Here is a 15,649-nt window from a genome sequence, read left to right as displayed (position 1 = left end):
TTTTAATATGCTGTCTAGGTTGGTCATAACTTTTCTTCCAAGGAGTAAGCATCTTTTAATTTCATGGCTGCACTCACCATCTGCAGTGATTTTGGAGCCAAAAAAAATAAATAAATAAAGTCTGCCACTGTTTCCCCTGTTTTCCCATCTATTCGCCATGAAGTGATGGGACTGGATGCCATGATCTTAGTTTTCTGAATGTTGAGCTTTAAGCCAACTTTTTCACTCTCCCCTTTCACTTTCACCAAGAGGCTCTTTAGTTCTTCTTCATGTTCTGCCATAAGGGTGGTGTCATCTGCATATCTGAGGTTATTGATATTTCTCCCGGCAATCTTGAGTCCAGCTTGTGTTTCATCCAGCCCAGCGTTTCTCATGATGTACTCTGTATATAAGTTAAATAAGCGGGGTGACAATATACAGCCTTGATGTACTCCTTTTCCTATTTGGAACCAGTCTGTTGTTCCATGTCCAGTTCTAACTGTTACTTCCTGACCTGCATACAGGTATCTCAAGAGGCAGGTCAGGCGGTCTGGTATGCCCATCTCATTCAGAATTTTCCACAGTTTATTGTAATCCACACAGTCAAAGGCTTTGGCATAGTCAATAAAGCAGAAATAGATGTTTTTCTGGAACTCTCTTGCTTTTTCCATGATCCAGCGGATGTTGGCAATTTGATCTCTGGTTCCTCTGCCTTTTCTAAAACCAGCTTGAACATCAGGAAGTTCACGGTTCACGTATTGCTGAAGCCTGGCTTGGAGAATTTTGAGCATGACTTTACTAGTGTGTGCGATAAGTGCAATTGTGTGGTAGTTTGAGCATTCTTAGGCATTGCCTTTCTCTGGGATTGGAATGAAAACTGACCTTTTCCAGTCCTGTGGCCACTGCTGAGTTTTCCAAATTTGCTGTCATATTGAGTGCAGCACTGTAACAGCATTATCTTTTAGGATTTGAAATAGCTCAACTGGAATTCTATCATCTCCACTAGCTTTGTTCGTAGTGATGATTCTTAAGGCCCACTTGACTTCGCATTCCAGGATGTCTGGCTCTAGGTGAGTGATCACACCATGGTGATTATCTGGGTCATGAAGATCTTTTTTGTATAGTTCTTCTGTGTATTCTTGCCACCTCTTCTTAATACCTTCTGCTTCTGTTAGGTCCATACCATTTCTGTCCTTTATCGAGCCCATCTTTGCATGAAATGTTCCCTTGGTATCTCTAATTTTCTTGAAGTGATCTCTAGTCTTTCCCGTTCTATTGTTTCCCTCTATTCCTTTGCATTGATCACTGAGGAAGGCTTTCTTATCTCTCCCTGCTATTCTTTGAAACTCTGCATTCAAATGGGTATATCTTTCCTTTTCTCTTTTGCCTTTAGCTTCTCTTCTTTTCACAGCTAATTTTAAGGCCTCCTCAGACAGCCATTTTGCTTTTTTGCATTTCTTTTTCTTGGGGATGGTCTTGATCCCTGTCTCCTGTACAATGTTACGAACCTCCATCCATAGTTCATCAGGCACTCTATCTATCAGATCTAGGCCCTTAAATCTATTTCTCATTTCCACTGTATAATCATTAGGGATTTGATTTAGGTCATACCTGAATGGTCTAGTGGTTTTCCCTACTTTCTTCAATTTAAGTCTGAATTTGGCAGTAAGGAGTTCATGATCTGAGCCACAGTCAGCTCCTGGTCTTGTTTTTGCTGACTGTATAGAGCTTCTCCATCTTTGGCTGCAAAGAACATAATCTATCTGATTTCAGTGTTGAACATTTGGTGATGTCCATGTGCAGAGTCTTCTCTTGTGTTGTTGGAAGAGGGTGTTTGCTATGACCAGTGTGTTCTCTTGGCAAAACTCTAATAGCCTTTGCCCTGCTTCATTCTATACTCCAAGGCCAAATTTGCCTGTTACTCCAGGTATTTCTTGACTTCCCACGTTTGCATTCAATCCCCTATAATGAAAAGGACATCTCTTTTGGGTGTTAGTTCTAGAAGGTCTTATAGGTCTTTATAGAACTGTTCAACTTCAGCTTCTTCAGCATTACTGGTCAGTGCATAGACTTGGATTACCATGATATTGAATGTTTTGCCTTGGAAACGAACATAGATCATTCTGTCATTTTTAAGATTGCATCCAATTACTGCATTTAAAACTCTCTTGTTGACTACGATGGCTACTCCATTTCTTCTAAGGGATTCTTGCCCACAGTAGTAGATATAATGGTCATCTGAGTTAAAGTTACCCATTCCAGTCCACTTTAGTTTGCTGATATCCAAATTTCATAAATTAGATATACTGTAATATGGGCCAGTCTTGTCTAATTAATGAGAGTCCATGCTTGGTACTACAAATTATATTGCTAGTGAGTGACAGTATTCTAAAGAAAGCCTTGAATCTACTGGACTTGTAGTGTAAGTAAATAATTTATAGTCTTCACAGTTTTTCCTCCCCTCCAGATGGATGTGCTTAGAAGTTATGTGGTGTTAATGACTCCTCCTGGATCAAGGGTCTCTTGTGAAGGTTCTGATCTTTTCTATTCCCAAGGAGACCAAATGAATAATGTTGAGCCCCACTCAATCAGAGTGAATATAATCCCAGAGGAACCAGTCCAACTCTGTGACCAGGGCTCAGATGCTTTAAAGCAGTCCTTTCTCCATGTCCTAAGCCTCCATCCATCAGAAGGAGGCCAGCCTCTCATGTTCCTGGCCCTTTAGGCTGTCCCATCAAGAGTGAGAGACTTCTCATTGTTTTTTCCCTTCTAAGCTGCAGACAGAGGAGCCAGTGGAGTTTAATTATTACTGGCTCAGTTACTTTACTTCATGTAGACAAGTTTAATAAATCTGAGCATCCTTCTGACTGAATATGACAAATACAAAGTTATTTTTTATTTATTATTTACTTGAGCCCAGAGCATAGCTGCTATCCAAAGTCTAAACATGTCAGCATAACTTTTGCTTCAATTCCAGTGGGAAAAAACTGGTAATATCCATCTAGCAATTTCCAATATAAGGCCTTATATCTGCTTTATTTTTCTCTCCCCAGTCTCTAAGCTCAGATATTCACAAAGAGAATGTTTAGAACTAAGCCATACAGTGTCAGAAACAGGGTGGTGATGATACTCCGAGGATGACAACAGTCATTCCCAGGAACAGGCCAACCATTAGGATGGAACCATTTCTAATACGAAGAGGTGAGAGACCTGGGAGTATCAAATGTGATCTTTGGTTGAAAAAAGGAAATGAGAATATGGTAAAGTAGTCAATGGCATACAGAGAGAGAAGAAGAAAAGCTTCTTTTCTAAGGGTGAGACTCCCTGAACCTCCTTCTATCACTAATTGTTGATAAGCACACAGTTCATCACATGCAAGAGAGATTCCTCTCTAGAATCCTACAGTCCTCTGTCGACAGGATAGTGCCATAGAAAGAATGTTGGATGAGGAGTCAGGAGACCTAGGTTTTAGTCTTGAATCTATCAGTTGCTATCTGTGTGAGTTTATTTTTTTCTATAAGTGATATCTATAAAATGGGGATGGATAACACTGCCTGATGCATTTACCATAGTTTCTGATGATACGCTAGCTGAGAAAGAGTTCTTTAAGATTGTAAAGTGCAGTGCAACAGTACGATACCAGTTTTACCTCCTTCGCCACTAACATCAAACATCTTGTGCTCAGTGAAGGGCTCTATGCTCAGGGAGGCAAGAAATACCAAGAGGCATACAGTATGGTCAGCACTGCTCAGGATAGATTAGCACAGACTTGCGTTGTTGCTTCATTCTTGTTTGTTTAGTTGATATGAAGATCGAGAGAAGAAATGCCAGATGCTGATTTACCTGCTTCTGCATGCAAATTTCATCTCATACCTGACTTTTCCAGTTGTCTGGAAGGGGCAAGTGGTGGTTGGGGCCTCCGTTCTTCTCATTGTAGTAGATGTAGGTATTGAGATCGGGGAAGTTGCGGTTCAGGTCCACCCCATTTGCATTGTTCCTGCCAACCAGATACCCAGAGATGTCCCGTTCCTAGTAGGAAAAGGAAGAAATGAAAGATGAAGGTTTAGGTTTCACACTGAATGCTCTATTGGAAGAACACTATATAGTTTTTTTTTTTTTCTTTTTACTCATTAGCTCAATCTATGAAATAATGTAACGTTTTATTCTTTAACTTATCTAAAGTCCCAGTGGCATGATTCAAGTTTCCTTGTTGACCATGTGCTCGAGGTAGAGATCCCAGGAGAAGCTCGAACAAAAGAAGGGTGTTTCAGGATAATGGGAACCCATATATTTTTTTAAATGTTTGTCTATTTAATCAGAATGATAAAGGTATATATGAAAAGAAAATATAATTTTTCAGTTGATATGTATATTTTCAGATTATTTTCCATTATAGCTTATTATAAGATACTGACCATAACTACCTGTTCTATTCAGTAAATCCTCATTGCTTATCTATTTTATGTTTTATGTTTGTATCTGTTAATCCCATGCTCCTAATTTATCCCTCCACCCTCCCTTTCCCCTTTGGTAACTATGTTTGTTTTCTCTGAGTCTGTTTCTGTTTTGTATACAGATTCACTTGTATTATTTTTTAGATTCCACATATATAATAATATAATAAGTGATATAACTTATCACTTGTAATATTTGTCTTTCTCTGACTTACTCCACTTAATATGGTAATTTCTAGGCCAATCCATGTTGTTGCAAATGACAGTACTTCATTCTTTTTATGGCTGAGTAGTATTCCATTGGATATTTATACCACATCTTCTTAAACTAATCATCTGTTGACAGGCACTTTGGCTGTTTCTATGTCTTGGCTATTGTAAATATTGCTGCTATGAAAACTGGGGTGCATGTATCTTCAAATTAGAGCTTTCATCTTTTCCAGATATATGCCCAGGAGTGGGATTACTGGATCATAAAGTAGCTCTGTTTTTAGGTTTTTAAGAAACCTATATACTGTTTTCCCAGAGAAGGCAATGGCACCCCACTCCAGTACTCTTGCCTGGAAAATCCCAGGGACGGAGGAGCCTGGTGGGCTGCTGTCTATGGGGTCGCACAGAGTCGGACACGACTGAAGCGACTTAGCAGCAGCAGCGTACTGTTTTCCATAGTGGCTGCACCAATTTACATTCTTATCAATCGTGTAGGAGGGTGGGAACTCCTATTTTTTATTTCTGCATTTATTTTTTGGCTGTGCTAGGTCTTCGTTGCTGTGAGGGCTTTTCTCTAGTTGCAGAGGCCAGGGGCTAGCCTTCGTTGCTGTGAGCGCTTTTCTCTACTTGCAGAGGCCAGGGGCTACCCTTCGTTGCTGTGAGCGCTTTTCTCTAGTTGCAGAGGCCAGGGGCTACCCCTCGTTGCTGTGAGCGCTTTTCTCTAGTTGCAGAGGCCAGGGGCTACCCTTCGTTGCAGTGTGCTGGCTTCTCGTTGCGGTGGCTTCTCTTGCTGTGGAGCACGGGCTCTAGGGCACACGGGTTTCAGTAGTGGCAGCACTTAGGCTCAGTAGTTGCAGCTCCCAGGCTCTAGAGCTCAGGCTCAACAGTTGTGGCACACAGGCTCAGCTGCTCTGCAGCATGTGGGATCTTCCCGGACCAGGGATCAAACCCATTTCTTCCCAGACCTGTGTCTTCTGCACTGGCAGGCAGATTCTTTACCAATGAGCCACCAGGGAAGCACCTCTTATTTTTAAAAGGTTTCATGAGATATAGTTTATATGCCACAACATTCACCCAATTTAAGTGTATAACTTGGTGAATTTTAGTATGCTTACAAAATTGTGCAATCATTACCACAATTTTGGAATATTTCTATCACCCTGAAAAGAAACCTCATGCCCATTTACAATGACTATTTGGTTTTACTCCAGTTGTTGGTAATCACTTTCAATATCTAAGGGTTTGCCTTTGCCAGACATTTAAATAAGTGGGATCATATATTATATGATTGGCTTTTTTCACTAGGAAAAATGTTTTTGAGGTTCTTCCATTTCGTAGCACGTAGCAGTACTTCATTCCCTTTTATTTCTGAATAATTCCATTATATGGATTTATCACATTTTGTTTACCCATTCACCAGTTAATAGACTGTATTTGTTTCCTGGGTCTGCTGTAACAAATGACCACAATCTAGATGGGTTACAAAATGAGCAATGTATTCTTCCACAGTCCTAGAGGTTAGATGTCTGAAATCAAGATGCTAGTAGGGTTATGCTCTCTGAAGTCTGTAGAGGAAGATACTTCTTTGCTCTTCTAGCTTCTGATGGTTGCTGGCAGTCCTTGGCATTCCTTGGTTTGTAGATCCTTCAGTCCAATTTCCACTTCCATCTTCATATGGCCTTCTCCCCCGTATATCTGTGTCTCTGAGTGCAAATTGCTTTCTTCTTATAAGGACACCAGTTATATTTGACTTAGGTCCCCTAATCCAGTGTGATTTCACTTTAGCTTGATGACATATGCAAAGATCCTATCTCCAAATAAGGTCATGCTCATAGGTGCCAGGTAGACATGAATTGGTGTGGCGGGGGGGGGGGGATACTATTAAACCCAGTACATGGGCATTTGGTTTGTTTCCACTTTTTGGCTTTTGTGGGTAATGCTTCCATGAACATTTATGTACAAGTCTGAGCATGGACATATGTTTTCATTTCTAATACCTAGTAGTAGAATTTCTGTATCATAAAGTAAATTCATATTTAACTTTTTCAGAAATTGCTAAACTGTTTTCCAGAGTGGAAACTATCCTCCCCTTTATTTATTTTACTTAGGATCCTTGATTATCTTTCTTCTGAGCAATAGCAGCTTCATGGACCCCTTAATCTCTCTGCTCACACTTCACATTTCATCATTTATTTGGTCACATATTCATTCTTTCAGTCATCCATTTAATCAATCCACATTTATTTAAGTTTATCTCTATTAAAGCCCTCTGCAACACTCTAGGGAAAGAGACAATGTGACATTACACTAGCTTTCCAGGAATTCATGGTATATATGGAGAAATAGATATTAACATAAACAATAAAATATATAAAGTGGTAGAACAGAGATAAGTTCACAGGCTCTTGCAAAACTGAAATTCTATTTGATGTTCTGTTTGGCATTGGAGAAGGGGAATAGTGTCCACTGGAGCCCTTTGGGACTGAGAGGGGAGAGCCTAAATTGGCGGCCATTCCTGGAAACAGGGTAAATGAATGAACACTAAGAGGCTGAAAACTCACAGATGTACTACTACTCTTGATTCCTCTAAGAACTCTTTATTGTTCTCAGATTTATCTATTCTTCATGGCATCATGCTCATATTTTACTCTTAGGTCTCACTGAAAACATTTTTTTGACATTCTCTTAAGTTTTCTACAGCAATTCTGTTCCAGTGGAAAATATTTATATGATTTTTCTATGTGGAGTTTGATTTTTCACTTCGATGAGATCTATGAAATACTGATTTTTATTATGCTTCCAGATATTTCCATTGCTTTCTCATTCATATCAACATAACTCATAACTGTTCATGTTAATAGTTATTCTAACTTACCTATCAGTTGACTTACTACTCACACGTGTCATTAGTTAGGCTGACAGTCAAGACTTCCCTTAACAGAAAGTTCCCACTCACAGGGTTTGCTTATTAGCTTCCTACTACTACTATAAAAAACTACCACAACCCTAGGGCTTAAATTTGCACAAACTTATGATCTTATAGTTTTGGAGGTTAGCAGACTGAAATGGGTCTCACAAGACCAAAATCAAGATATTAGCAGGGTTGTGTTCTTTCTGAAGTCTCTAATCCATTAGAACATATTCAAATCTCTATTTGACTGTGATCTCCTGCCTCTCTCTTCCACATTTAAAGAACCTGCACAATTGGTTACACTGCTGCTGCTGCTGCTAAGATGCTTCAGTCGTGTCCGACTCTGTGCGACCCCATAGACGGAAGCCCACCAGGCTCCCCCGTCCCTGGGATTCTCCAGGCAAGAACACCGGAGTGGATTGCCATTTCCTTCTCCAATGCATGAAAGTGAAAAGTGGAAGTGAAGTTGCTCAGTCGTGCCCAACTCGTAGCAACCCCATGGACCTCAGCCCACCAGGCTCCTCTATCCATGGGATTTTCCAGGCAAGAGCACTGGAGTGGGGTGCCACTGCCTTCTCCGTTGGTTACTCTGGGCCCATCCAAATAATCCAGGATACTTTAAGGTGAGATGATTAACAACTTTTATTCCCTTTGCCATGTAATACAACACATTCACAGGTTCCAAGGATTAGGACTTGAACATCTTTGACAGGCAAAGCCACATTAGTCTACATTCCCTACAGGCAGCTTTAAATTTAGGTGGCCGGGCAAGTCTTCCCTGTGTAGCAACGCAGATAGGTTGGCAGGTAGCTCTGGGAGTTGGAGAACATGATGGGTTCTCTTTTGGGTTCAGGTTCAAGATCTGCTCCCTTTGAACAAGTACACAGTAAGTGAGCAGAGGTGACTAGCTCCTCAGAGATAGATAGCTCTAGGATCTAGTGGGCTGGCAGGAGCTTTACCAACCCAGCCCCAGCCCATCACACAAAAGATGCGGGCAGGTCTGATGTGCTTCTCCTTGTCTTCCTACTGTTGTACAAGAAAGGGCTACTGGGAGGAAAGCAGCCAGGCTGGGTTCTCCCCCACACCACTTTCAAATTGTCCTGCTTTTTTGGAAACTTAAGTCTTCAGGCACATTAGCGTCCACCTCTCTGATGTCCAGAGGGGAGGTGACATTTTTTTTGTTGTTGTTATACCTTATTGTTGTTATTCTGCTTTTTTCATTTGCTGAGTCATGTCAGCAGGAGGTTGTAAGATTACAAGGGTGAAATTTAGGCTTGGTTCAACATTTGGCTGCGTTCCCCTCCCTGCTGCTATTCACCCCTCAGCCCTGTCCTCAAGTAGGTTTAAACCAAGATGGGTCATTAAAGAAGAGATGCCGAGTGGTTCCACTTGTACAGGACAGAGCAGTCCGATTCATGCAGTCAGAGAGTAGAAGGTGGTTGTCAGGGGCTGGGAGGAGGGGGAAATGGGAAATTACTAATGAAGGGTCATAATTTTTTCATTGAACAGGATAGATAAGTTCTGGAGATCAGGGATACAACATTTTACCTATAATCAGCAATACTGTATTATACACTTAAGACTTTGTTAAGGGGGTAGATTTCACCTTGAATAGTTCTTGTCAGAATAAAACAAAATTTGTAAAAAAAAGTAAAGTAGTGAAGTCTAGTCTTAAAAACATTTCAAGACTACCTCCAAAAAACATATGTTTAAAAGAAAAAAAGACCTCTTTAATTTATACCACCCCTCCAAAAAAAAAAAAACCCAAACAAACCAGGTTTAAATATAGCTTTTAAAGGAACATATTCTAATTCAGTAGATTTGGGGGTGGGGGCAGGACCTGGGAATCATATTTTGAATATCTTTATCCTCAATTCTGATGCACAGTTACAAAAGAACCACTGATTTAAAGTTAGGCACAATGATATTTTGAATTTATGTTAGGAAGTAAAGTAAACCCCATAAACATTTGTTTTGATCTGTCCCCTGACCAATGTGACCCTAAAATAAAGAATTCAAAGGCTCAGTACTATACTAATAGACAAAAAGCCATATAGAAATGTAAATAAATGCAAAGAATTTATTATTTATTATATAAATTATATATTTATTATTATTAATTAAACTTATTATTTATTAAAATGTGAAGAACTAACCTGTCACACCCACAATTTCGGAGAACTTTTTCTTCTTTCCCCCCAAATACAAATTGAAATGTAGTGTGGGAGGGAGAAGAATACTTAGGATTTGAAGCCTAAAGTGCCGGGAAGGAGGGCTGTTTTGCAATAGCCTTTTGTACCTCTTTAGTATTTTCCAGTTGACAAAGTGTTGTCATTGATATTGCTTCACTGATCCTCGCAATGAAACAGAGAGCTCAGCTGGAAAGGCAGAGAGGGAATCCAGGCTCAGAGAAAAGCCACATTCATTGCCTAGGGTGCTACAGGGCTGAACCTGTCTTCAAACTTCATTCTGTTTCTCCAGCTTTTTCTCTGTCATACCATGGCATTCACAGTGGGACAAAGATGATACCTGCTCCCCAGCTTTTCCTTACACCCTTAATTAAGATGGCTCTGCTCTCTGCAGGGCCTGCCCCTGGAGGTCGGTACCTGGGCAGCAGCGGCCACCTCGTAGCCGTCAGGGTTCATGGACGGCATGATGTGGATGCGCGTGTCCTCCACCAGCCGGACGATGCGCTGGTTCCTGTTGCGGAACTCCTCACACAGGAACTCCGACAGCTGCAGCAGCAGCTCACGGCCTAGCACCTCATTGCCGTGCATATTCCCCACGTACTTGACTTCCGGTTCCACTGCAAGTGAGAGAAACACACGCAGGAAGAAGATGGGGAACGCTAGTAAGTGCTGCTGATTCTTAACCGTGCCAAGGGACACTTTCCTTCTTTTTCAGTAATGAATAAAAGAAAACCTCTTGTTTGCAGGAGGAGAAGGGGACGACAGAGGATGAGATGGCTGGATGGCATCACTGACTCGATGGACGTGAGTCTGAGTGAACTCCAGGAGTTGGTGATGGACAGGGAGGCCTGGCGTGCTGCGATTCATGGGGTCGCAAAGAGTTGGACACGACTGAGCGACTGAACTGAACTGAACTGTTTCTGTTAGGTCTTTTCCAATAACCCCTGAGCCCTCTTTGAATAAACTGTAACTACAAATGCTACAACAATTCATGCCAGCGATAATAATGTCTACTATTTGTTAAAACAATACTGTGCACTAGGCATTTATGTTATTGCTAATCTTCACAGAAAATCTGTAAAGTCGCCATTATTAGCTTCAGGATGAGGGTGTGGGGTATGGAAGAGGTTAAGTAACTTGTCTGAGGTCATCTGGCTGATTAACAATGGAGGTCAAAGCCCAGAGGTAGCTTAATGCTTCTCAGAGACAAACTTTTTCAGGATAAGGATGGTGCTTTTCCAAGATCTGCTAGCCTAGACTCCTCTAGGCTATAGCATAACAGTTCCTAATTGTACCAGTTAAAAATATAATTTTCCTGGTACTCAGGAAACTAAAATCTCCCCTTCACATCTGAGAATGCTGTGTCTTGAGGCACAGAGCAGGAAGGAGTCTATGTTTGTCTCATTCCTTAGTCTTTTCTTTGGCTATGTTAACTGTGCAACTGAAGTAAGAATTGAGGTCATTAAAAGAGCCTCTGCTGCTGCTAAGTCGCTTCAGTCATGTCCGACTCTGTGCGACCCCATAGACGGCAGCCCACCAGGCTCCCTTGTCCCTGGGATTCTCCAGGCAAGAACACTGGAGTGGGTTGCCATTTCCTTCTCCAAAAGAGCCTGTAGAATCACTTAAAGAAAATCATTCTTGCCCCACTTTTAAAAGGAAGGAAGGAGAAAAGCTCTAGCCAAGTGATTTCCCTTCCACCTAACGCTCTCCTGCCTCCAGGCCTTTTCTGATTCTATGCCTCTTCATCTCCACATTTCCACGTCTTCCTCACTGTCCTTCTAGGCTCAAATGCTCCTTATTCCATGAAACCAACTTCGATTCTCCTTGCTGGGAGTGAATTCACTGTTAAACTTCTCTTTCATTATACTTACCACTTTCTACTCTGAACTTCTACTTTAATTTTGCACACGTCCTATTTTCTTTACTGGACCTGGCCCTTGCAATATATGCCATTTTAAATTTTCTTTAGGACACAATCCATTGCTATTTATCTTAGCAAAGCTACAGCAGTCTTTCCCAAAGGAATGTCTATAACCCCTACGGATTGTGTAGTGGATTTTCTATCAAGTGCATTCTTTAATCTTAGTGTATTTATTTGCTCTTATCATGTCTTTCCTACTTTTCTTGGTGTTAGAAAGTGAATGTCGCTCAGTCATGTCTGACTGTTTGCAACCCCATGGACTATACAGTCCATGAAATTCTCTAGGCCAGAATACTGGAATGGGTAGCCTTTCTCTTCTCCAGGGGATCTTTCCAACCCAGGGATCGAACACAGGTCTCCTGCATTGCAGGCAGATTCTTTACCAGCTGAGACACAAGGGAGGCTCTTCTTGGTGTTATCGCTTATTTTAGGAAAGGATAGTGATAGCAGATGGCAGGTAGTATTTTTCAACATCCTTGTTCATTAAAATAAAATTTGGAAAATCTATTTTAGTCCCCTCCAATATTATTTATTTAAAAAATATTATATATGTGTGTGTATATATATAATACATATATATTTTTAACTTCCGTGAAATCCAAAAGTTTGGAACCACTGCCTTGTAGAACCTAGCATACTGCCCTGCTCTGAGTAGGTGCTCAATATAAAATTCTTTTGTCTCTACTTTCCATATATCCAGAATGCAACCATTTCTCCCAACAGCCCCTGCCATCATTTTGGTACAAGCCCTGACACCTGCATACCTGGATTATTACCATAAATATCCTACTTGAACTCCCTGTTTCAGCCTAGCCTTGCAACTCTATTCTCCTGAGTCAGTGGTTGGCAAAATTTCCCCGTAAAGGACCAGACAGGAAATCCTTTAGGGTTCCAGGGCTATATTGTCTTCATTGCAGCTACTCAATGCTTCCAGTGAAAGCAGACATGGAGAATACAGAAACAAATGGGTGTGACTGTATTTCAGTGAAATTTAATTTACCAAAACAGGTAGCGGGCCCTCAAGACTCTAGTTTGCCCACCCTTGTTCTGAGTGATCTTTCAAAAATTTTAGTCAGGTCATCTCTCTCCTCTGCTTAAAACTCTCCAAAGGCTTCAACTTCACTCAGAGCAAAAGGCAAAATTTTTGAACAGGCCTGTAAGGCCTCACGTGATCTCCTCCTGCCCCCTGAGCCCCGACAGCTCTGCGCTGACTTGCTTTCCCGTGGTTCTCTCTGCTGGGGCCACAGGGGCCTCCTGGCTGTTCCTCACACATGCCAAGCACACTCCTGCTCCTGCCTCTGTGCAGCACTTTCATCCCCGATATCAGTATGGCACCTCCATCATGTGCTCAAAAGTCACCTCAAAGGAAAAGCTTTTCCTAAAAAGAAACACCCCTCGCCTACTCAATCCACAATCCTCCATGATCCCCCATCTCTCCTTCCTGGTTTCTTTTTCTCAACAGCACTAATTTCAGCTGATATATTTATTTAGTTACCTATTTATTGCCAGTCTTATCCCACTAGAATTAAGATCCTGGGAGCAGAGTCTTCGTTTTATTCTCCATGCTATATTCAGAGTCTACCAAAATGCTTGCACTCAGTAGGTTATCAGTAATATTTGTGGATTAATTAAGGAATGGATGAAAGGAATGAATGGATGGACAGCTAACAGGGCATCAGAGAAAATAGGGATCAGTGAGATAGAATAGTATAAAAAGCTTCAGGAAAGGCCTTGAATGCTAGAAATAAGGGGGCTTAAGAAAGGGGCACAGAATGAAGGGCTAAGCCTACAATGCTCATTAGCATCCACAAGCTTCCGAAATAAACATGCAACCTGAGTAAAAGAAGGGTGTTTGCTATGCAAGTGTATCTTCAAAGCAAGGCCCTGGTCATCAGCTAATCATGAAGCCTTCCTTGAGTCAGGCTCCCCACCCCTCACACACCTCCCTTGACTGACCACATAATATTCTGAAGCTGTCATGGATTGTAAGATTGCGACCCAATGGGTGTTGGGTGCCACCCATGTGTGTAAGATTGCCATTGAAGGTTTTTAAGCAAGGGAGTGAGGTGATTATGTCAATAATTTGGCCATCTGGCATCTGTGTCTTAAATGCAGGGTTTAGAGAGTGGTGGCTGTTAGGAGTTAGGAGAACAGTTGGGAGCCCAGTGCAATCACTTAGGCAGGTTGTGATGTAATATGGGCTAAGCTGAGGGGTGTGGAAGTGGAGAGGAAAAGAGACTGAAAGAGGAAATGGTGTATCTGCATGTCACAGTTGCTGGTAGGTAAAGCAGCAAAAGCACTGAGAAATTAGAGACAACTTAAATGCCTATCAATAAATGAACTGTTAAGTACAACCATACAACCGTGGAATATTATGCAGCTGAAAATGATAATGCAGATCTACATTTCCAGACATGTATGCTATTCATCAAAGACTAGGAAATGAGAAAAGCAGATATAGTATGATTCCATCTTCATTTTAAAAATGCAAAGAAGAAAGTCTGCAAGGAGATACAACAATATGTTAACAATGGTCATCTCTGAGTGGTGAGATTATGGATAAGGGTTTTTCCTTATCTAATTTCTATTTTAATCCAAACATGGATTGCTTTTATAATAGTAACAAATAATAAATAATGCAATAAATACAATGAATAACCCAGACCTCAGATTTTCTCCAGGATCCCAGACTCTGATTACACTGTCATTCCACAAAGAGCTATCCCTAAACTCTTCCAAGTTTCCTGGCAGCACCAGAAGAGTTAATTGTTTCTCCAGAGGCATTGGATAGGGAAAGGCAGGACAGAAATAGCAAGCAAGGAAGAAGGGAGGGAAGGGGAGTGCAGGAGGGATGGGAAGGGAGCAGGGAAGAAGACTCACTCTTTTTTTTTTTTTTTTTTGAAGACTCACTCTTTTACCGTTAAGGTCTTGAGCAAACAGAACCCAAACAGGAGCAGCAGACAGGAGCTTGAATTGGGGTTGCAGCTCTCCAGAGGTTGGGCCAGCTTGAGGGCTAAGTAAGGAAATACTTAGCATAGGCTGGGGAAGTGGTGATACTGCACAGGTAGAGGGTCCATGGACCTTCCCAGAAACCACCCCAGTTACTGGATTTGGAAGGCAAGGGTCCTGCCCCCACACACTTTAAGACACACACTCAGGGCTTACAGGGTTCATGGATTCCAGGGTAGTCGCTGAATTCCAGCACGTAGAGGTGTCTCCCCTTCACACTGCGCCCAATGCTGTAAACCCGAGTGATGTGGGGACATTCGTTGTGCACCTTGTACAGCATCCGCACAAGGTCATCATAGCGGTGGTGGCGAAAGGTCACTGGGGCAACCAACTTGAAGAGAAGGAGGTGGAGGAAGATTGAGACCAGGTCTGACATCTTGCTGGGCTTTTTCAGAGACTAAATAGGCCCTGCTTCTCCCAGTAACCAGTCAAAATCCAAGGGCCAATAACCAGCTCTTCTTGTTTCCCGCTAGTAAACACCAGTGTGACAGCACCTGGGAAGAAAGTTCAGAATTGTCTGTCCAAAGCCAGAAATGATTTCTGTAGCTCTGGAATAGGCACTCGTCTCCCCTCCCCCCATTTCTCTGCCTCTCCTAATCCATGAAAACCTTTTGAAAGGTTTTTGCTGTTCCCCAGATTGGGTCGTTTCACTGATTCTAGTTTACTGATTAACAGGACTGTAAACAGGCTTCAATAAATAGCTGCTTATAACCCTTTGATTCCCAGAGAATTTTGAGAAGCTTGGCCTGTCCTTCTTCCCTATATTACAATATAGGGAAGGGTATTAAAATAGAACGCTTATCCTTTTTATCCATTCTACATCCTATCTTTCTGAAGTACAGCTGTGTCTTGTCCCTTTTTCCCTCAAAAATCTTTCAACAAATGCCAATGAGAAAATGAAAAAGTGAGCCACATTTTGAGAGAAAACAGTTGCCAATCATGTATCTGACAATATATCCAGAATAAATCAAGAATT

General features: G+C 41.5%; 1 protein-coding gene across 1 annotated transcript in view; it reads right to left on the bottom strand.

Moving 5' to 3' along the window:
- Window positions 1–15,100, bottom strand: part of CPN1 (carboxypeptidase N subunit 1) — a 33,599-nt gene extending 18,499 nt beyond the window's left edge. The window contains exons 1-3 of the mRNA XM_005892061.2: window positions 14,830–15,100; window positions 10,161–10,360; window positions 3,853–4,008 (exon numbers count right to left, since the gene is read on the bottom strand). Coding sequence (XP_005892123.1) covers window positions 3,853–4,008; window positions 10,161–10,360; window positions 14,830–15,049 — 576 coding nt within the window. The 5' untranslated portion in view covers window positions 15,050–15,100. The remainder of the gene's footprint in view (window positions 1–3,852; window positions 4,009–10,160; window positions 10,361–14,829) is intronic.
- Between the last annotated feature and the right edge of the window lie 549 nt (window positions 15,101–15,649).

The sequence above is a fragment of the Bos mutus genome, chromosome 26, assembly GCF_027580195.1.
Source record: "Bos mutus isolate GX-2022 chromosome 26, NWIPB_WYAK_1.1, whole genome shotgun sequence".
NCBI classification, from domain to species: Eukaryota; Metazoa; Chordata; class Mammalia; order Artiodactyla; family Bovidae; genus Bos; species Bos mutus.
Note: the sequence above shows the minus strand (reverse complement) of the source record. Positions and strands in the feature narration are given on the sequence as shown.